General features: G+C 45.5%; 1 protein-coding gene and 1 long non-coding RNA gene across 3 annotated transcripts in view; one reads left to right on the top strand and one right to left on the bottom strand.

The window, feature by feature from the left end:
- MCCC1 (methylcrotonoyl-CoA carboxylase 1) overlaps positions 1 to 12,347 on the top strand; it is a 47,947-nt gene extending 35,600 nt beyond the window's left edge. For both annotated transcript variants that reach the window (XM_033959589.1, XM_033959590.1), the window contains 4 exons: positions 348 to 485; positions 1,985 to 2,092; positions 4,330 to 4,401; positions 11,403 to 12,347. In XM_033959589.1, coding sequence (XP_033815480.1) covers positions 348 to 485; positions 1,985 to 2,092; positions 4,330 to 4,401; positions 11,403 to 11,522 — 438 coding nt within the window. In that variant the 3' untranslated portion in view covers positions 11,523 to 12,347. The remainder of the gene's footprint in view (positions 1 to 347; positions 486 to 1,984; positions 2,093 to 4,329; positions 4,402 to 11,402) is intronic.
- The window catches only part of LOC117367201, a 37,308-nt gene that overhangs the window by 8,345 nt on the left and 5,926 nt on the right, over positions 1 to 23,037 (bottom strand). The window contains exon 2 of the long non-coding RNA XR_004540708.1: positions 408 to 509. This is a non-coding gene — a long non-coding RNA (uncharacterized LOC117367201). The remainder of the gene's footprint in view (positions 1 to 407; positions 510 to 23,037) is intronic.

Raw genomic sequence — 23,037 nt, 5'->3', positions numbered from 1 at the left:
CCAAGATTCCTCATCCCCTAACAGGTGGGTCAGAATCGGAATGTATAATTATATTGTTCAGGGATATACATTAACATGTCCCATTTGGATCCCAGCTTCCAGAACATATTCTTGAATTTATGTGGAGCTGGGAGGAAGGCCAAAATATCTAGCCACATCGGCTGATTTTATTGTTTTTTAGTAGCTAAAAGGAAAATGTTGCTTTTGTCTTAATTTTTGGTGAATTTATTTTACGTTTAATTTGTATTGCTTTTGCATCTCTGCTGTAGAATTGTTCAGGCATATTAGGTCTACAAAATCCCTTCGTTTGATACAGTATTTTTCCTTTAATATGATCTGTGTTCCAGATTCAAGGTGAAACACTTCACATTTCCGGAGACTTGGTGAATGAGGGAGATTGTACATACCTAAACACATCGGTGAATGGAGTTTTTAGGAAATCCAAACTGGTCATTGTGGATAACACCATATACCTCTTCTCAGCGGTAACGTGGGCTATAAAAATATTCCTAAAAGACAAAATGTGTTTGAACCAGTGCAGTGAATGTTTATTTTGAGGAAAATACATATATGAATATATTTTTTTTTAATTACAGCGATAGCGGGGGGGATGGAGGTGGGGTCCTAGAAGTGGGCTACTCCATCTACCAGGGGAGAGGTATTCTGGGCAGGAGGGACTGGGGGATGCCAGAAGTCTATGTGGGGGTGGGATGGGTTACTCCTAAATCTATCGCGACAAGGAGGTCCCTTGCCACAATAAGCTCAGCAGGAACCCAATTTTCTAACGGGTACAGGTCTGTAACATGGATGTCGGTTAGAGAATCGGGTTCATTTTAGGTGGGCTTAAGCGCAATTCTACATAGGACGCCAATCAGCTTCTGAGATCGGGTGTCCTATACAGAATCTGGCCCTTAATACACATTAAACTTACAAAAAATGAATTTAATAGAGGAAGAGGAGACCACTGGGCTCATGCCCTCCTGTCTTAAGTTTCTCTGTACTAGTACATTACTGTCACTTGTGTTCATGCCAGTCTTAAACAAGTTAGGCTCAGTCCGTGGTAGATAAGGTTTTATGACAAACAGCATTAAAAGGAACGCATTCACAACGTTTTTTTATAATCCAGCACTACATTTTTCTAAGCACTTGTTTGTTCCTTTTAATGCTGTTTGTCATAAAACCTTATCTACCACAGACCCCTGAAGAAGGCGTTTTGTCCGAAACATAGACCGTGTCGGGTCCCTTGTTTGGTAATAAAGTTGTATATACCATTAAAGTTTGAAATAAACAGTGCCTGCATCTTGTACAAAGTCTGCAGTTATTTTTTTGCTTTGCTGCAGTTCCTGTTGGATTTTTCTTTTGTTTGCGTTGTCAATGTTATATCTTCAGAGAAGGAATGGTTAATAGATTTTGTTAACTGGAACGGAGTGTCCTTGTTGGGATGTATGGAGTGATTAGTCAGTCTATAAATCCAGGAGAATTATTTTGCTTAACTTGAAATGTAGGAAGTAAGATTTTGAAAGTCACTCTGTGTTTAGTTGGAAGCCAACGTGCCTTAATAAATTAATGGGAAGGGAATGGGGACTTGTATATTGCCTTTTTGTGACTTTGACATTCAAAGCAGTGGGCACTGAAGGATTAAGTGAAGCAGCACTGGGATTTGATCTCACAACCTCTGGGTGTAGAGGCAGCAGCTCTACTAGTGAGCCACACCTTCCTAATGGCAGTAGACAGGGATGGCACGCCATAGCAGTGGGACTGAGGGGTTGTGTCTGAAAAGTCATATCCCCAAACATAGGAAATGTTTCAGAAATAAGAATAAACCCCAGACACAGGTACAGAACAAACAGGAAGGAAGGGTGGACCGAGGGGAAAGCATGAAGAGCAAATGGGTGTGTCTGCTCCTTCCCCTCCTACAGGTTTTGGTTTTTCCCCTGAAGCCTGGTTTAAAGTTCATGTTGTCACTTTCACTTTAAATTTGTAGGAAGGCAGTGCTCAGGTTGGCCTTTCAGTACCCAAATATTTGTCTGCTGTGAGCAGCGCGGGAACACAAGGCGGTGCAGTTGCCCCTATGACCGGAACCATTGAAAAGGTAATCCCATGTTCCTTTTTTAAAAGGACTGCATCTAGAAAAGGCATGGCACTTAATGCGCACAAATTCATTAGCACGGCTTAGTAAAAGGACTTTTTCATGTGCTTAGGTTGCTAAAGGCTTCATTTAATATAATAATTTGAATCTCCTGATAACCATGGAGTCAGCCTCTGACTGAGATTATACGAGGCAGTACAGCCCAACCAAGAGAATGACGTGGATATGGTTCAATCAATGATCTGAAGCAATGCCAAAACATAGAGTTTTGTTTCTGCAAATTGGCACTTAACGAAAGAAGATAACTCTCTTCAGCTACAGTGGCAAAATAGGAATTTAGGAAGTTGGTTGGGCTGAGAACTTTTCAGCACCCCCTCGTATCTTATGCAAGGTGACCTTTCCTTATTCTGGATATTCATATAGGTCACAGCTCTGCAGTCTCATATAATCAGAACGAAAATCTCTGACCTCAGCCGCTGCCGCTGCATAAATCAAACTTTGCATATGTAGACTCATACCCCCAACTCTTCCTCGGTCCCATATTTTTAAGCCTATTTTAATATTCTTCTCTCTTTCATTAATTTTAGAAAAATATTTTAAACTTAATACTCATCTGTCTTAGGATTGGATAATGGCCAATTAGTCCGACATGGAATACCCCTACAATTAAAAACACCTCATTAGAGTGCTCACTTAAAACCATTCATAAAGCTCATAATACATTCAAAACCAAACATTTACCGTAGCCTGCCGTCACCATTGCTGCTGCCCAGTATTCTCTTAAAGCAGAAAACATGGCGGTAGCGTTTATTCACCCTTTTTTATACTTTTGATCACACGTCATAAAGCTACCTATCACAGAACCCATAACTCCCTACAGCTAATTCCATCAATTAAATTGAGATTAATGTTGGCCACTCAAGCTCCACATCTCTGAAGTCTGGCATGGCCATGGTATCTCTGACATGTGAACACTGGTGTAATAAGCGGGGGGGGGGGGGGGGGGGGGGGCTTTTCCAGGCGCTGTCTTGATGAGGGCTGCCCCCCACGCATGTGCACTGCTTCTCTTCCCCCGTACCTCAGTAACATTCCTGGCACGAGCAGCAACCTCCCAACCTGCTGTTGCACTAGCATCGGCTCTTCCTCTGACATCACTTCCTGGACCAGTACCTAGGAACTAATGTTAGAGGAAGAGCCAACGCTTGTGCAACATGAGGTAGGGGAGGGGGGTTGCTCGCGCCAGGAACATTACAGAGGTACAAGGGAAGGGAAGCCGTGCATGGGGAGGGGTTCCTCTCACCCTTGCTGCGCCACTGCACATGAAGTACCTGAATTGCATTGCTAAGTGATTTCCATGTAACAATCTTTTTTTGTTGTTTAGAGGAACTGTACTAGCATCTTGTATTCAAATGCCCATGATCAGGAAGTTAAAGCAGCAGTGCAACACCTCAGACATTTTCTGTCTCTGCTGAGCTCTGCTATTCCAGATTTATAACACCATTCATCATAATATATAGACACTGAGGAACACCCCTCCACCTCCACAAACCCTGCAAAAGTTAGAGAAGGAAAGCGAACTTGATTCTCTGAATTACCGATATAATACTCTAAACCAGTGGTCTCAAAGGCAAACCCTTTGAAGGGCCACATTTTGGATTTGTAGGTACTTGGAGGGCCTCAGAAAAAAAGTTAATGTCTTATTAAAGAAATGACAATTTTGCAGGAGGTAAAACTCTTTATAGTTTATAAATCTTTCCTTTTGGCTAAGTCATAATAATAATATTGTCATTTATGGCTAAAGAGGCATATGATCAAGAAACTGTTTTATTTTACTTTGCTGATTATGATAAACATACCGAGGGCCTCAAAATAGGACCTGACGGGCCACGACTTTGAGACCACTGCTCTAAACTGACTCTGCACAGCGCTGAGAGGGAAGTGTTGAGAGAATGCTCCAGGCCTTTCTTTTTGAACACTGTTTTTCCTCCAGAGGAGATGTAATAACCACTTAAGTGGAAATAAAGAGCAACATAAAACAACACCAACATAGACCTCCATGATGTCTTAAAGGCTAACCAATTTATTGAGGCATGAGCTTTTGAGGGCCAGAGTCCACTTCATCAGATGCATCCAAAAACAGTATTGTTTGGCTATGTGGCTAATGTAAAAATGGAATTATTACTTTTATTTAATAGAATCGGAAATTGTATCAAATCCATTTTGCATCTTCCCCATTTTAGGTGTTTGTGAAGGAGGGCGACAGGGTGCAGGTGGGAGACCCCTTGATGGTTATGATAGCCATGAAGATGGAGGTGAGTGCAGTCATTTCCATGTCAATAGTATAAAAAAACAAAAAAACAGTTGCCTGAGCTAATTGATAGAAGGAATGATGATTACATTGCCTGGATTATACAGCAAGGTATGAACAAAAATTGGGATGTCAGGAAAAATGGTATCTTCCCAAGCGGAACAGTTCAGCCTAATTCTGTTAAATAGTTTAGGCTGGCAATTGAGTTCTAGCATTTCATGTTTTGCTTCCAATTCCATGCCAAAGTAGGTGTATTTAGGGGGCAGAGAAGAACTTGGCACTGCTAGGTGCCATTCTCTAAAGGAATGTAGGCCTTTAAAACCCTGGCCTTCATTACAGGCGCCTAAGTTTTAAGTTGAACTAAAACCTAAGCTTGGGGGTTTTATATTTAATTAAATAGCTGCCAATTAGATTATTCAAACTTTAAAAACAGCTATTAAATATTTAATACAAACAAGTATTATCTTAATCAAATCAATTATTTTAATATTATCAACCACAATTCATCTCATATTCATTATACATAATTATTTCACAAGTTACCAATAATTAATATATAAATATTCTAATATTTTAGTGAACCAAAATCCCTTCAACTCGCATATACCTTTCATCATTCACACACATACTACAGACATTGTGATCACTTTTATCCAAAAATGGATCTTAGTTCATTAATCCATAATCAATCAAACCAGAGGTTGCACAGTACTCTAACAAATGTAAATCGCAATTCCTTAGTCGCATCCTGCACTCCCCTCTGTCCTCGCGATTAACCTGTTCTTCAATTAGCAAAGCATTCAGCCCAACACAAGACTGTGTTTTGCCGCATGGCGTCTTCAGGAGCTGGACTTGCAAGGCTCACCAACTTCAAAACGTCACAAAATAATTCACATCCATTCCTTATCATTCATACCTAAAACCCACCATAACCGTTAAAAAACTTTTCACCTACCAGTAAACCTAGCGTGACTCAAACAGGTACCCAACTGTGCAACCTCCGGTTTGAAGCATCTCTGATTCGATGATTATGGATTAAGAACATAAGAAGTTGCCTCTGCCGGGTCAGACCAGGGGTCCATCGCGCCCAGCAGTCCGCTCCCGCGGCGGCCCATCAGGTCCATGACCTGTAAGTGATCTTTTGTCTATAACCTTTAATCCCCATTTTTCTTCTATCTATATCCCTCAATCCCTATATCCTTCAGGAACTTGTCCAATCCCTCTTTGAATCCCCTTAATGTGCTCTGTCCTATCACATCCTCCGGATAAAAGTGATCACAATGTCTGTAGTATGTGTGTGAATGATGAAAGGTGTATGTGAGTTGAAGGGATTTTGATTCACTAAAATATTAGAATATTTATACAGTATATTAATTATTGGTAACTTATGAAATAATTATGTATAATGAATATGAGATGAATTGTGGTTGTTAATATTAAAATAATTGATTTAAGATAATACTTGCTTGTATTAAATATTTCATAACTGTTTTTAAAGTTTAATGGCTCCTTTTACAAAGGTGTGCTAGGGTCTTTTTTTTAAAAAACATTTTATTATTTTATTAAATTACAATAGTGTAATACGATTAATTGAAAATAGTAAAATATTACAAATATACTATTTCAAACAAATGTTATAGAATCATAACTATACCCAACCCCCTTCCAACAATTATGAATATTAACAATACTAAACATCTTTAATATGAAGATTTAATATCCATTTTTCAGTACCTTTCCCTACTCTATCCCCCCTATCCCAACCCAGATGTGTAATGAAAAAACTCATTATTTTTTAATGCGAAACAGCAAATAAAGCCAATGGACTCCATATTTTGTTAAATAAAACACTAAACCCTAAGGGGCTCATAATCGAAAGAGAAAAACGTTCAAAAACCGGCCTAAGTCGGCACTTGGACGAACATTTCTCAAAAACGTCCAAGTGCCGATAATCAAACCAGGTTTTGGATGTATTTCTAAACGACCTAGGCCTTCATAGTGCAGCTCAATGTCCAAAGCTAAACGAGGCGTTTCGAGAAGTGTGTCGAGGGCGGGACGTGGGCCGGCTTAGACTTACCGTATTTTCACGCATATAACGCGCGCGTTATACGCGTTTTTACCTACCGCGCATACCCCTCGCGCGTTATATGCGTGAGCGCGGTATACGAAAGTTTTCAAACATAGTTCCCACCCCGCCCGACGCCCGATTCACCCCCCCAGCAGGACCACTCGCACCCCCACCCCGAACGACCACTCGCACGCGCTCCCACCCGCACCCGCATCCACGATCGGAGCAAGAGGGAGCCCAAGCCCTCTTGCCCGGCCGACTCCCCGACGTCCGATACATCCCCCCCCCCCCCGGCAGGACCACTCGCACCCCCACCCCGAAGGACCGCCGACTTCCCGACAATATCGGGCCAGAAGGGAGCCCAAACCCTCCTGGCCACGGCGACCCCCTAACCCCACCCCGCACTACATTACGGGCAGGAGGGATCCCAGGCCCTCCTGCCCTCGACGCAAACCCCCCTCCCCCCCAACGACCGTCCCCCCCCAAGAACCTCCGACCGCCCCCCCAGCCGACCCGCGACCCCCCTGGCCGACCCCCACGACCCCCCCACCCCCCTTCCCCGTACCTTTGGAAGTTGGCCGGACAGACGGGAGCCAAACCCGCCTGTCCGGCAGGCAGCCAACGAAGGAATGAGGCCGGATTGGCCCATCCGTCCTAAAGCTCCGCCTACTGGTGGGGCCTAAGGCGCGTGGGCCAATCAGAATAGGCCCTGGAGCCTTAGGTCCCACCTGGGGGCGCGGCCTGAGGCACATGGTCGGGTTGGGCCCATGTGCCTCAGGCCGCGCCCCCAGGTGGGACCTAAGGCTCCAGGGCCTATTCTGATTGGCCCACGCGCCTTAGGCCCCACCAGTAGGCGGAGCTTTAGGACGGATGGGCCAATCCGGCCTCATTCCTTCGTTGGCTGCCTGCCGGACAGGCGGGTTTGGCTCCCGTCTGTCCGGCCAACTTCCAAAGGTACGGGGAAGGGGGGTGGGGGGGTCGTGGGGGTCGCCAGGGGGGTCGCGGGTCGGCTGGGGGAGCGGTCGGAGGTTCTTGGGGGGGGCGGTCGTTGGGGGGGAGGGGGGTTTGCGTCGAGGGCAGGAGGGCCTGGGATCCCTCCTGCCCGTAATGTAGTGCGGGGTGGGGTTAGGGGGTCGCCGTGGCCAGGAGGGTTTGGGCTCCCTTCTGGCCCAACTACCAAAGGTACGGGGAAGGGGGGTGGGGGGGTCGTGGGGGTCGCCAGGGGGGGTCGCGGGTCGGCTGGGGGAGCGGTCGGAGGTTCTTGGGGGGGGCGGTCGTTGGCGGGGAGGGGGGTTTGCGTCGAGGGCAGGAGGGCCTGGGATCCCTCCTGCCCGTAATGTAGTGCGGGGTGGGGGTAGGGGGTCGCCGTGGCCAGGAGGGTTTGGGCTCCCTCCTGGCCCGATATTGTCGGGGAGTCGGCGGTCCTTCGGGGTGGGGGTGCGAATGGTCCTGCCGGGGGGGGGGATGAATCGGACGTCGGGGGGGGGGTGAACGGAGAGTCGGGACAGCGCACGGAGAGGCGGGGCAGTGCACGGAAGTCAGGGGGGTGAACGGAGAGTTGGGACAGCGCACGGAAAGTCAGGGCAGTGCACGGAAGTCAGGGGGGGTGAACGGAGAGTCGGGACAGCGCACGGAAAGTCAGGGCAGTGCATGGAAGTCAGGGGGGGGGTGAACGGAGAGTCGGGACAGCGCACGGAGAGGCGGGGCAGTGCACGGAAGTCAGGGGGGGTGAACGGAGAGTCGGGACAGCGCACGGAGAGGCGGGGCAGTGCACGGAAGTCAGGGGGGTGAACGGAGAGTCGGGCAGCATGCGCGGTATAATCGTGAGCGCGTTATACCAAAGTTTTTGTGCTTATCATCGTGATTTCTGCGCGCTATACACGTGTGCGCGTTTTATACGGGTGCGTGTTATTTGCGTGAAAATACGGTAGTCGTACAGCATGTATAACCGAAAGTTTAACAACAGAGTCTAGACGGAATTTGGACGTTGTGACTTAGACCAGTGGTTCCCAACCCTGTCCTGGAGGAACACCAGGCCAATTGGGTTTTCAGGCTAGCCCTAATGAATATGCATGAAGCAAATTTGCATGCCTATCACTTCCATCATATGCAAATCTCTCTCATGCAAAACATGGTCTAAGTCACAAAAACCCACCTAAACTCACCAGATAAGCACTGAAAACACAACACATACCCCCACACACTACACCAGTGATCACCAACTCCTCCCACCCCCATAAAAATTATATTCACACCTTTAAATTTCAGCCTCCAGACAATCATCACGTGGCGCCTGGCATAGGAAAGCCTAGTCGTCCAGCCCAGATACAGCTTAAGTCATCTTGGGGGTGGGTTAGGGACCCATAGAGAAGAGGACCCATGCCCATAAGCTCCTGTAATCACTGCATTGATACGTAAACATGTGCACTGCCCTATACACCCCCAAAACCCTTTTTGACTGGCATATAAGTGGCTCCTGCAGCCGTAAGGGCTATTGGGGTGGTAGATAAGTGGGTCTAGGGGATTCTGGAGGTGGTTTGAGGAGCTCACGGTCACCTATAAGGGAGCTGTAGTGAGGAGAAGCCATGGCACCATTTTTGTGAAGTTCACAGCAGTGCCCTGTAAAGTACCCCACTATTTAGGTGGCATGTCTGGGTGTTCAATCCATCACTTTTCAGACCCCTCCCACGTCCAACAGGGCTTGTTCTAGGTGTTTTGGACTTGGATGAAAAGTTGGACGGAAATGTGGTATAAAAATGGACGATTAGTGGCTTGGACGATCAGATCGGCAGGACGTAACGTATAATTAGACGATTTTCGAAAGTAAAAAAAAGTTGGACATCTCTTTCGAAAATGTGTCTTAGGCTCTTTTTAACTTTGGATGACTTGCGAGATGGACATAAATGGACTTAGAAGTCCCTTTCGATTATGCCCCTCCATGCATTCTGTGTTCACTCTCTCATATCTATATGTATTTATATACATTTGTCCACCAGAATGTATAATTTAATCTGTCATGATTTTTCCAATTTTTTGTGATCATTTGAACCGCAATTCCAGTTAAAATCAAGAAAAGACAGCTTTTAAATTTATCAAGGGTAGGTTTAATATGTAAAATAGTACCACAAATTATTGCTTCGTATGTTAATAGAATATCCGATTTTAAGACTATATTTATTTGTCCCCAAATTGACTTCTATACTGATATAGGGACTTTAGATCATCTGTTATTTTTTTTGTCTGGTGTGCTAGGGTTAAATTCCCAAGCGCGCTAGCCACTACTTCCTCCTTTTTAGGAGGTGGTAGATTTTTGGCTACCGCGCGGTAATTTTATGCGTGCGCTAAAAACCCTAGCACACCTTCGTAAAAGGAGCCCTAAGTTTTAAGTTGGGCGTGATTCTGTAATAGGTGCCCTAAGTGTGATTGATAAGAGATAGACATCTATCTTTTTAGACACCATTTATAGAATTTCCCTCTAATAATCTATAGTTTGGCTATTAACGCTCCAAAGAAAGAACTGGGTATTATGTAAGCTTAAAATGCAATGTCAGAATGAGTAATTTGCAAATTATTTAAGAATTTCTAATTTAAAAACCCCAGAAATTATTTGTTAGGCAGCAGGTTTAAAACGAGCATTGCCCAAGACATTGCGCAGGTGAATAAAATAGCTAGATGATAAAATACTGAAAATTATACAGACATGGATCCTAACAGGGATTTCATCCTGAGTACGTCCCTGAATCTTGATTGCTTTATACGTGCATTATCTTTTACAGATCATCTGAGCAGTCACTGCTTTTCCATTACTGGAAACACATCAGTGGGTAGATGGGTCTTTGCTTTTCCAATCTTTGTATTGTCTTCCCCCATGAGAGCTCAGAATCCCACTCTTTCAAACAGCAGTTAGTTATATACAGTAAAACCTTGGTTTGCGAGCATAATTCGTTCCAGAAGCATGTTTGTAATCCAAAGCACTCGTATATCAAAGCGAATTCCCCCTAAAAAATAATGGAAACTCAGACGATTCGTTCCACAACCCCAAAACTTTAATACGAAATACTATACGTACTCGTATTGCAAGAACTTGCTTGTTTAGAACAGTCACTACACTCCTGCAGCATCAGGTAGAGAAGAACCGTCAGCTCAGTTGTGATGTGTGTATACTGTATGTACTTGTATTGCAAGACATTGCTTGTATATCAAGTTAAAATTTAATAAAATGTTTTGCTTGTCTTGCAAAACGCTTGCAAACCAAGTTACTTGCAATCCAAGGTTTTACTTGATACTTTAACACAGTATTAAGAGATCCTTTTACTAAGGTGTGCTAACAGATTTAGAGCACACTAAGGGATCCTTTTACGAAGTTGCGTTAACGGTTTTAGCGCACGCAGCTTTTTTGCACGCGCTACACCCGCACTACACAGCTAGAACTAACACCAGTTCAATGCTGGCATTAGCGTCTAGCGCGGCCAACTGTTTAGCGCACACTATTACGCGCGTTAAACCGCTAACGCAGCTTCGTAAAAGGAGCCCTAAATACAGTGTAGCCCATTATCTATGGAATGCTTGGCATTTACTACATATGTCTTGGCGCTAAATTTGTTAGCACACCTTACTAAAAGGACCCCCTAAGAACATCGTAGACAAATATGCTAACACATTATTAAACCGTACTTTTACTAGCTAGAAACAACCTTTCTTCTAAAGGAAAACTTTTGGGATTTTTTGTTTGCATTGTACATTGCTGGTTACAGTTAAAATTTGTGCAGCCCGGTAGTGTATTAGGACTATAAAAGTGGCATAAAAAGACACATACTGCAAAGCTTTATTTCATGTTGAACGGTATCGTTTGTGCCTAATGAAAAATAATCGATTTTTAAAAGACATTAGAACAGAAACAATTAATTTATGTCAATTTTACACATCTTTGCCCCCAGCATACAATACGAGCTCCAAAGGCCGGCACCATAAAGAAGGTCCATTACAGGGAGGGGTCTCAGGCCAATAGACACTCTCCACTCGTGGAGCTAGTGGAAGAAGAAACCAAATCGGAGTGAGTGTTGGAAAAAGAAAGTGAAAACCTTCTGTAGTCTATGGACATTATTACAAACACTAAGAAAATGTTCCTATTTCTAGAATAAAAGGAAGTTGTAGATTAAATTGATGGTTACTTGTGTATTTTTCAGTAGCATCAGGTTTCCGCCATGGGAGTACGGTTTTTGCTCTGGATGCTATTATTAACTGTCTTTTGTTTTCCTTCCCCCACCTCCTGCCTAATAGTGGGCCTCTGTTACAAAGCTGTGCTTCCAGCTGTGATGAATGGTCTCTTCCGAGTCTGCTGCAACTGTGCGGTGAATTGTTTCCTACTAAATGAGTGAGGGGAGGGAAGGGAAGTGTAGCCAGTACTGTCACCTGCTTCTGACCTAAGCCAATAGCACCAGCCACTCCCATAACTTATTCTCCATCTGCATTTATTTATTTAATGTACCACTTACATTCAGGTACTTTATCATATTTTCCTATCTGTCCTGGCGGGCTCGAACTCTAACCAGTGTACCTGGGGCAATGGGGGAATTAAGTGACTTGTGCAGGGTCACAAGGAGCAGCGAGGGATTTGAACCCACAACCTCAGGGTGCTGAGGCTGTAGCTCTAACCACTGCATCACACACTCCCCATTCTTTCCTTATCAGGGGTTGTTTGTTGTTGTATCTATATATTTTTATTGAAGTCACAGAAGTTTCTGTAGTCAGTTGCCATATAGTTAACAAGACTAAGAATGTCATAATGCCCCTGTATCGCTCCATGGTGTGACCTCATTTGGAGTATTGCGTTCAGTTCTGGTCTCCTTATCTCAAGATAGATATAGTGGCGCTAGAAAAGGTTCAAAGAAGAGCGACCATGATAATAAAGGGGATGGAACTCTTCTCGTATGAGGAAAGACTAAAACGGTTAGGGCTCTTCAGTTTGGAAAAGAGACAGCTGAGGGGAGATATGATTGAAGTCTACAAAGACTAGGGGATACTCGATGAAGTTACAGGGAAACACTTTTAAATCCAACTGGAGGACATTTTTTTCACTCAGAGAATAGTTAAGCTCTGGAACGCATTGCCAGAGGATGTGGTAAGAGTGGATAGCATAGCTGGTTTTAAGAAAGATTTGGACAAGTTCTTGGAGGAAAAGTCAATAGTCTGTTATTGAGAAAGACAAGGGGGAAGCCACTGCTTGCCCTGTATTGGTAGCATGGAATATTGCTACACTTTGGGTTTTGGCCAGGTACTAGTGACCTGGATTGGCCACCGTGAGAACCGGCTACTGGGCTTGATGGACCATTGGTCTGATCCAGTAAGGCTATTCTTATGTTCTTATTAACTTGTTTGGGAGAACATTATTGCAATACTGTACAGAAGAGTCTCATGGAAGAAATGGGTTCAATTACTGTTGCTGAGAGAGAGAATGATGTCAAAATTTTCTGACATTTTCTAAATCTAATACATTTCTCCCTGTAACAACTTATGTATTTGAACAATATTCCATCAAGTATTTTTTTTCCTTCCTGTTGTTAAGGATGAATTTTAATAAAATCTCTGTTTCACATAATATATGTTGTAATTGCAACTGATTTCTAAAATTAATGTGAAATGAAAGCTCATACCAGATCAGTGTCTCAAACTTTTTTAGCTTCGGCACACTAAATGGAGCACATTTTTGTGGCACATTATAATTGAAATCATAAAATTGCAAAACCAACAAAAAATTAGATTTGAGAGGTATTTATTTAAAGTTCTTTAAACTATGTATAGATAATTGTAACAACAGTGAAACTAAAGTAGATAGAATAGAATTGCTAATCAATGCAATGGGTGTACTTGTTTTTGGGTGCAAATTAACTCAAAACATGGCTCGATAGTCAACAAGCAAACACACATTTCATCATCCACCATCTACAGTCATTCTCTTTTTTTGATTTAATTTCTGTCAGAACTGAAAATCCAAGTTCACAAAGATATGAGGATCCAAATGGTAACAAAGCCCCGATTGCTTTGTTGCTCAAGTTAGGATAACTAATGCATAAAAAATAAAACTAAAATTACTTGCCATTAGTTTTCAAGGACCAATCACATCAAAGAATGATGCCTGTCTGGGCGGTTGTATCCTTATGCACACAGATGCTCATAACATTGACAGAATCTTACATACATGTCATCTTTTCTAGTGCATACATATCAAGGGAATTTTTAAAAATAAAGTAAAATTTTGGAATCTCACGTGGCACACCACTGTGCCTTGGCACACAGTTTGAGTGACACTGTACTAGATGTTAGTATAACCTTAATCCATTCCCATACCGCATATGTTAGCTGTTGCGTCCCACTAGTTGCAAATCTGCAGAGGGGATCACTTTAAACCTTTTACAAAGCTATGGTAGTGATAAAGGGACCAATGCAAAATTACTCCCAAAAAGCACAGTTACTTACCGTAACAGGTGTTATCCAGGGACAGCAGGCAGATATTCTTAACGTATGGGTGACGTCACCGAAGGAGCCCCGGTACGGACACTTTTTACTAGAAAGTTCTAGTTGGCCGCACCGCGCATGTGCGAGTGCCTTCCCGCCCGACGGAGGAGTGCGTGGTCCCCAGTTAAGATAAGCCAGCTAAGAAGCCAACCCGGGGAGGTGGGTGGGACGTAAGAATATCTGCCTGCTGTCCCTGGATAACACCTGTTACGGTAAGTAACTGTGCTTTATCCCAGTATGGGTGACCTCCAAGCTAACAGAGAGGGAGGAGGGATGGTTGGCCATTAAGAAAATAAATGGTGTAACACCGATTGGTCGAAGTGCCCATCCCGTCTGGAGAAGGTATCCAGACAGTAGTGAGTAGTGAACGTGTGAACTGAGGACCAAGTGGCAGCCTTGCAGATTTCCTCAATGGGCGTGGAACGGAGGAAAGCCACAGAAGCAGCCATAGCTCTGACTCTGTGGGCCGTGACAGCACCTTCCAGTGAGAGACCGGCCCGAGCATAACAGAACGCAATGCAGGCAGCAAGCCAGTTGGAAAGCGTCCGCTTAGAGACAGGACGACCTAGGCGGTTAGGGTCGAAGGACAAAAAGAGCTGAGGAGACGAGCGGTGAGCCCTGGTACGGTCAAGGTAGTAAGCAAGGGCACGCTTACAGTCCAGCGTGTGCAATGCCTATTCCCCAGGGTGAGAATGGGGTTTAGGGAAAAAGACTGGCAACACAATGGACTGGTTGAGATGAAAGTCCGAGACCACCTTGGGGAGGAATTTCGGATGGGTACGCAGAACCACCTTGTCATGGTGAAAAACAGTGAAAGGTGGGTCGGCAACCAGTGCATGCAGCTCACTAACCCTCCTGGCAGAGGTGATGGCAATGAGGAAAAGCACCTTCCATGTCAGAAATTTGAGTGAAGTAGTGGCAAGAGGCTCAAACGGAGGTTTCATGAGGGCTGACAAAACCACATTCAGGTCCCAGACGACTGGAGGAGGCTTCAGAGGTGGTTTGACATTGAAGAGGCCCCTCATGAACCGGGAAACCAGGGGGTGAGCCGTGAGAGGTTTTCCGAAGATAGGCTCATGAAACGCAGTGATGGCACTGAGGTGGACTCTGATTGAGGTAGACTTGAGGCCAGCGTCGGATAGAGAGAGCAAATAGTCCAGTACAGTTTCCACCGCCAATGAGGTGGGATCGTGATGATGTAGGAGACACCAAGAGGAGAACCAGGACCACTTCTGATGGTAACATTGGAGGGTGGCCGGTTTCCTGGAGGCATCCAAAATACGACTGACAGGCTGAGACAGATTCTCTGGAGAGGTCAGCCCGAGAGAAACCAAGCTGTCAGGTGGAGCGAGGACAGATTGGGATGTAGTAGAGACTGATGCTGCTGCGTAAGTAGAGTAAGAAACACAGGAAGAGGAATGGGCTCCCTGGAGCTGAGCTGGAGCAGGAGGGAGAACCAGTGTTGGTGAGGCCACCGAGGAGCGATGAGAATCATGGTGGCTCTGTCCCTGTGGAGCTTGAATAGCGTCCGCAACATCAGAGGCAGTGGAGGAAAGGCATAGAGGAACCGATCCGTCCAGTCGAGCAGGAATGCATCCGGGGTCAGACGATGAGGAGAGAAGAGTCTGGAACAGAACTGGGGCAGCTGATGGTTGTGAGGAGCTGCAAAGAGGTCCACCTGAGGAGTGCCCCAGAGAGCAAAGATGGAGTGGAGAGTGGAAGGATCCAGGGTCCACTTGTGAGGTTGAAGGATGCGGCTGAGATTGTCGGCCAGGGAGTTCTGTTCGCCCTGGATATAGACAGCCTTGAGGAAGAGACTGTGGGCCGTGGCCCAGGTCCAAATGCGGATGGCCTCCTGACAGAGGAGGGGAGATCCGGTGCCGCCTTGCTTGTTTATGTAGTACATGGCGACTTGGTTGTCTGTGCACAGAAGAACCTGAGGGTAGAGAAGGTGCTGGAAGGCCTTGAGAGCATAGAACATGGCCCTGAGTTCTAGGAAACTGATGTGAATTTGACGCTCCTGAGGGGTCCAGAGTCCCTGGGTGCGAAGATCTCCCAGGTGAGCGCCCCATGCATAGAGGGAGGCATCTGTGGTTATGATCATGGAGTGAGGGGGTAGATGAAAGAGTAGACCCCTGGAAAGATTGGAGGAGTTCAACCACCATTGAAGAGATTGCTGAAGAGACGATGTCACAGAGATGGGATGAGAAAGAGGATCTGTGGTCTGTGACCATTGGTTGGCTAGAGTCCATTGAGGTGTCCTGAGGTGGAGTCGCGCCAGAGGAAGTACATGGACCGTCGAGGCCATGTGGCCCAGGAGGATCATCATCTGCCGAGCTGGAATGGAGTGATGAAGGAGCACCTGACGGCAGAGGTGGAGCAGGGTTCGATGGCGGTCGGAGGGGAGAAATGCCCTCATTAGAGTGGTGTCGAGAACTGCTCCAATGAACTAAAGTCGCTGTTTGGGAAGCAGATGCGACTTGGGGTAGTTGATCTCGAATCCCAGGAGATGGAGGAACGAGATGGTGTGTTGAGTGGCTTGTAGCACAAGCGGAGACGTAGGTGCTTTCACCAGCCAGTCGTCCAAGTAGGGGAACACCTGAAGGTCGTGAGACCTGAGGAAGGCCGCTACCACAATAAGGCACTTGGTGAACACCCTGGGTGATGATGCGAGGCCAAAGGGTAGCACTTTGTACTGATAGTGATGGTGCCGGATCTGAAACCGTAGATAGCGACGTGAAGTCGGATTGATTGGGATGTGAGTGTAGGCCTCCTTGAGGTCTAGGGAGCATAGCCAGTCGTGGTGAGAGAGAAGCGGGTAAAGCGTGGCCAGGGAGAGCATTCTGAACTTCTCTTTGACCAGACACTTGTTGAGGTCCCGGAGATCGAGGATGGGACGAAGGTCTCCTGTTTTTTTGGGAACCAGGAAGTAGCGGGAGTAGAATCCCTGACCCCTTTGGTCCGGAGGCACCTCTTCGATGGCATTGAGAAGAAGGAGGGATTGGACCTCCTTCAGGAGGAGGGGGGTTTGGGAGGAGTGAGAAGCAGACTCTACGGGAGGATGGTCTGGTGGAAGAGTCTGGAAGTTGAGAAAGTAGCCGTGGCGAATGATGTTGAGGACCCACTGGTCCGAAGTGATGACCTTCCAACGGCTGAGGAAAAGTTGAAGGCGTCCTCCGATAGGTTGAGGGAGAGGTAGCGACGGGGGGAGACTGGCTATGCTCTGGAGAAAGGAGTCAAAAGGGTTGAGATGGTTTTGATGAAGGAAGAGGCTTGGTAGGTTGAGTCTGCGGACGAGCCTGAGGCTGATGCTGGTGGCGAGGACGGCGAGACTGTTGTTGAGGTGGGTTGAGAGGTCTGGCCGAGAACCTGCGTTGGTAAGAAGACTGTTGTCTGTAGGGGCGAGCCGGCGGAGTCTTCTTTTTAGGTTTGATCAGAGTGTCCCACCTGGTCTCATGTGCTGAGAGCTTCTGGGTTGTCGAGTCCAGGGACTCTCCGAAGAGTTCATCACCCAGACAAGGTGCGTTAGCCAGGCGGTCCTGGTGGTTAATGTCTAAGTCAGAGACTCTCAGCCATGCCAAACGGCGCATAGCCACCGCCATGGCAGATGCGCGAGAGGTCAGCTCAAACGAGTCGTAGATGGAGCAAACCATGAACTTCCTGAGTTGGAGGAGGCTGGAAATTTGTTGCTGGAAAAGAGGGACCTTACGTTCAGGAAGATATTTTTGTAAGGAGGAGAGCTGTTGCACCAGATGCTTCATGTAGAAGGAGAAGTGGAAGGTGTAATTGTTTGCTCTATTGGCTAGCATGGCATTTTGGAAAAGGCGCTTACCAAATTTATCCATAGTTTTTCCCTCTCTGCCAGGAGGGGTGGAGGCATATACACTGGAACCCTGAGATTTTTTTAAAGTAGATTCCACCAGGAGGGATTCGTGGGGCAATTGGGGTTTGTCAAATCCTGGGATTGGAATAACCCGGTACAAGCTATCCAATTTGCGAGGGGCCCCGGGAACAGTGAGGGGAGTCTCCCAGTTTTTATAGAAAGTTTCCCGTAAAATGTCGTGGACGGGCAACTTTAAATTTCCTTGGGAGGTTACTCAAAGTCTAGGGCATCGAGAAAAGCCTGAGACTTTTTAGAGTCGGACTCTAAGGGGATGGAAAGAGCTGCTGACATCTCCCTAAGGAATTTAGAGAAAGAGGATTGCACTGGTTTTGAGACGGTGTCGGTCATGGAGGGTTCTTCGTCGGTTGACGAAGCGTCCTCTTCGGTACCGTGTGGGGAGTCTTCCCACAAGTCTGGGTCTCTAACGTCAGGGTGTGCACGTTTGGACATTGGTGTAGAGGGCTCGGCATGGTGGGTCTTTGAGAGAGATTTGCCTGAGCGCACCGAGGTGGTACCGGGCGAGGAAGACCGATGTCGTTCCCAGGACAGGGCAGGATCGGCAGCAGCACGGGTATGTGCTGTAGGAGTTTCAGCCAAGAGCACCGGCATGGAGGTATTAATCGGTACCGAGGGGGTCGACACCGATGGGACAGTGCGAGGCTTGGTCCTGTACCGGAAGGTGCGGCGCCAGCAACGCCGGCAGCAGTTGTTGGAGTTGTTGCTGCAGCTGCTCCTGTAACTGTGTTTGGAGTATGGCCGCGATGCGGTCATCCAGGGGAGGCACCGGTACCGCTTTTTTCTTCTTCGGTACCAAAGGTGCCGCTCTACGCTCCGGCGATGAGGAGGCCGATGATGAGGCACTCACCGATATCAGAGCGGAGCATTTGCGGGGTCGGTGCGGTGCCGGGAGGGCCGGTGTCGCAACCGTGGCAGGAGGGCGCTCGAGGGAAGTGGAAGGCTTCTCAGCCGGCTTACCTGGGCCCAACGACCCCGAGGAAGGGTCTGGTGGTGTCGACGTCGTCGGTGCCGACTTTTGGGGTGCCGTCGACGTCGCAGCAGTTTCCATGGCAGATCCGGTACCGAACAAAATATTTTGCTGGATCTGCCTATTTTTCAATGTGCGCTTTTTAAGCGTAGCACAGCGGGTGCAGGAGTCAGCCCGATGCTCTGGACCCAAGCACTGCAGGCACCAATTGTGCGGGTTGGTGAGAGAGATCGGGCGTGCACACCGCTGGCACTTCTTAAAACCCGGTTGAGGGGGCATGAAGGGAAACACGGCCTCCGCAAAATCAAAGCCGGAGGCCTGTATGGTGACAACAGGCCCCGCCGGGGCCGGTTCGAAAAAATAATGAAAACTCGACGAGTTTTTTTTTTTTTGAAAAGAAAATTAAAGGAATCCGAAGGAAGAAAATAGAAGAAAATTGAAAAAAATACGCGAGCGGGAAGGCAAACTAAATAATTTCAACAGCCGTTGAAACACATGCGACTTCTTCGCTCCGTGGAAACGAAGAAACTGGGGACCACGCACTCCTCCTTCGGGCGGGAAGGCACTCGCGCATGCGCGGTGCGGCCAACTAGAACTTTCTAGTAAAAAGTGTCCGTACCGGGGCTCCGTCGGTGACGTCACCCATACGTTAAGAATATGCTGCCTGCTTGTCCTGGAATAAATATAACCTATGACTGCTTGTTCTTCACATCCTGGGCAAGTCACTCAATCCTCCACTGCCCCAAGTATATCAGCTAGAATGATTGTGAGCCTACCTGGACAGTTAGGGAAAAATTATTGAGTACCTGAATATAAACTGCTTAGACAACCTTGATAGGCAGTATATAAATTACAAGTTGTTATTTAATAGCTAAGTGGAGATATGATTGAAGTCTACAAAAAACCTGAGTGGTGTAAAATGGATACAAGTGAATTGATTTTTTTTTTTTTTTACTCCATCAAAAATTACAAAGACTAGGGGACACTCAATGAAGTTACAGGAAAATACTTTTAAAACCAATAGGAGGAAATATTTGTTTTAGTCACGGAATAGTTAAGCTCTGCAACACGGTAATGTAGCTGGTTTTAAGAAAGGTTTGGATAATTTCCTGGAGGAAAAGTCCCCAGACATGGGGGAAGCCACTGCTTGCCCTGGATTGGTAGCATAGAATGTTGCTACTTTTGGGGGTTTTGCCAGGTTCTAGTGACCTGGATTGGCCACCATGAAGACAGATTACTGGGCTCAATGGACCACTGGTCTGACCCAGTAAGGCTATTCTTCTGTTCTAAGTTATGTGAGATTGAAATGGTTAGCCTAGACAAAGATGCCGTCAGACCACTATATCAGTGTATATTGTAGATCAGTTTCCAAGGGACACACAAAATTTTCCTCCAGCACTTGCCAAGGACAATGCATTCAGGGCTAGATGCACTAAAGTCTCCAATCATCTCTAAACTGGTTTGACTGGTTTATCAACCGATTGTATTTGCCGACCCGATGCGCAAAATGTCATACTGCATGGTTTTCCGTGTGGCTGTACATTCTCCGATTCTGGCATGCAAACAAGGTCATTAATATTAAAACCAGCCATCTATTCGAAGACCTAACTTTGCATGCAAGAATCAGATCGTTACTACTGACAAGTCTACGGGGGGGGGGGGGGGTTCTTTTTTTTCTATGGGCACAGATGTGTGTGTATGTAACACACACACAATATCTGGCCCATAAAAAAATGCTGTACCCCCCCCCACCCCACTGATGGCCTTCTCTGATGACCCACCCCAGAACCAGAATGGAGGCAGGAAGGATGCTTACTCCCTCCTTCCACTGTGAAACATTCTCCCCCCCACAACTGACCCCTCCCCGTACTTGAAAATTAGGTTGACAGCAGATACAAGACTTTTTTGGATAAAACTCTTGCATTTCAAGTGGGTAAACAGTCCTGGTTGGGTAAATGCATTGGTGGAGTTATGTTGTCTTATGGTACATTTCGAAAAGAAATTAAGTCAGTGCTGTTTGACAAATTTATTTCCTAAAACTGGGTACAATTGTAAGTAAAACTCTACACTGAGTATATTTAAGACACTGTTGTACTTTTAACTATTTGTATTTCGCTGATTGTCCAGCCTTCTTCTGTGTAAACCGCCTAGAAATTGTTTGGTTATGGCGGTATAGAAGAATAAAGTTATGTTATGAAGGATATCCAGTCCCTCCTGCTCCTCAGGCCTTCCCCTCCCCGGTGCATCCTGGGATGCACGTGGAGGGGCCTAAGGCCCTGTTTGGCTCAGACGCATAATAGTTATTTTAGTGAATATAATTATAAGAATATATATATATATACAATATAAATATACAATATATAAATATATATATAAAATATAAATATAAGAATATAATTATAAGAATATAATTATTTGACCCTCTGGCCTGTTTTTGCATATATTATTCCAGTCTTGATTAATGATAGGACATAAACTCATTTGTGTAAACAGATATTTTATTTTGTTGTCCTTCCTTCTCTCTATTCTCAGTGTTTTCAGGAAAGAAAGTTTCTATCACATTCTTTTCAGTTAGTGTTACTTTGCTGCAACTTGGTTTTGAAATAGTACCAGTCTTTCCTGCAAGCTGAAAATAGAAAGGAATGCACTGTAACTTAACTCACTTTGAACCTGGAAGCTTGCTAATGTTCTTTCCAGAGATATGATAAGTCATTTGGGTCACGAAGGGGAGATGTTTGTGCTATAGGGTCATTTATATCCATTTTTGGTGTAATTTATAAAGCGCTTTTCTGCATGCAGAAAAGAGGTCTCACTGAATAGCACAGCTGAGTACATGTACTGACAAGATGGTGTGAAAGTGGCTCTGGTGGCGTAGTTTTGGGGGGAACAGGGACAGATGTGATTTTAAGTGTGTATTTGATAAAATATACAAGCACACACAAATAATACTTACACACATTTACACCTTCTATGGAGAAAGTGTTGATTTGTGTACTATTGGGAGTCATTGGATATAGGTCTGTTTTGTAAAGGCCCAGCAGTGACCACATTGCCTTTATAACACAGGTCTAAAGGATTTTTTTTTACATTTACTCGCATAATATGCCTGTTACCAAATTACCCCATGCACACAAGTAGGAAATATGACATGTAAGCGCATGACCCAGATGTAGTTGCTTTCGTTGACATTTGGGCACAGTGTGGCCAGAATCATGAAGGTTATAAAGTGCATACAAGCGTCCTTCAGCTGATTTAAATGCATGCATCTGCATTTAGCTGCAGTTTCTGCAGCTTTTGTGCTGGTATTTTATAGGTGCTTTCTTGCCCTTCTGATCTACATAACCAGGTATCAAATTGCCCTGAACATGAGCACCTCTTCGGACATTTCACATAGGCACCTTATTATAAAGTGGCCTTCTATATCAGGGGTCTTCAAAGTCCCTCCTTGAGGGCCGCAATCCAGTCGGGTTTTCAGGATTTCCCTAATGAATATGCATGAGATCTATTTGCATGCACTGCTTTCAATGCATATTCATTGGGGAAATCCTGAAAACCCGACTGGATTGTGGCCCTCAAGGAGGGACTTTGAGATCCCTGTTCTATATGCAGCAGTCTCATCAACAGTTATATATTACATTACATTAGGTATTTCTATTCCGCCATTACCTCACGGTTCAAGGCGGATTTCTGGTCATTTTCAAGGAGAGTGAAGAGTAGAGTAGGTTGTTTCGGGGGTTGGGGAGTAGCAATCCTATGAGTCTCTGACCCTCTCCTAAGTTCCCTCTAAGTGCAGCATGCATTTTCCATGGTTGCTCACCAAAATACTGAGCCAACTTTCAAACAATATTAAACTAAATCAATTACCATATGAGTGATGGGTTTTTGTTCTATCTATATACAGAATGTATTGCTAATACTGGGATAAAAAATGTGGATAAACCAGACCACTCCTTAGAGGGAACATTGACCCTCACCTAGATGGACAGTCACCTCTCTCTTTTAGGCTTGAAATTCAGGACTAAATGAAAATGTCACAGCAATTACCATTGCAAGAGACTACTTTGCCTACACAATTGTGTCCTTATTGTATTGCACTCATACGTTCAAATGTATAAGTTTGGCACAAGGATTCCCATCAAAAACTACAGTTTAACGTGTCCCAATTTTTCCAAATAAGCTGTATGGCAAC

Source organism: Geotrypetes seraphini, chromosome 9 (assembly GCF_902459505.1).
Source record: "Geotrypetes seraphini chromosome 9, aGeoSer1.1, whole genome shotgun sequence".
Classification (NCBI taxonomy): domain Eukaryota; kingdom Metazoa; phylum Chordata; class Amphibia; order Gymnophiona; family Dermophiidae; genus Geotrypetes; species Geotrypetes seraphini.
The sequence above is the reverse complement of the archived record's forward strand: the minus strand, read 5'-3'. Positions and strand labels throughout refer to the sequence as shown.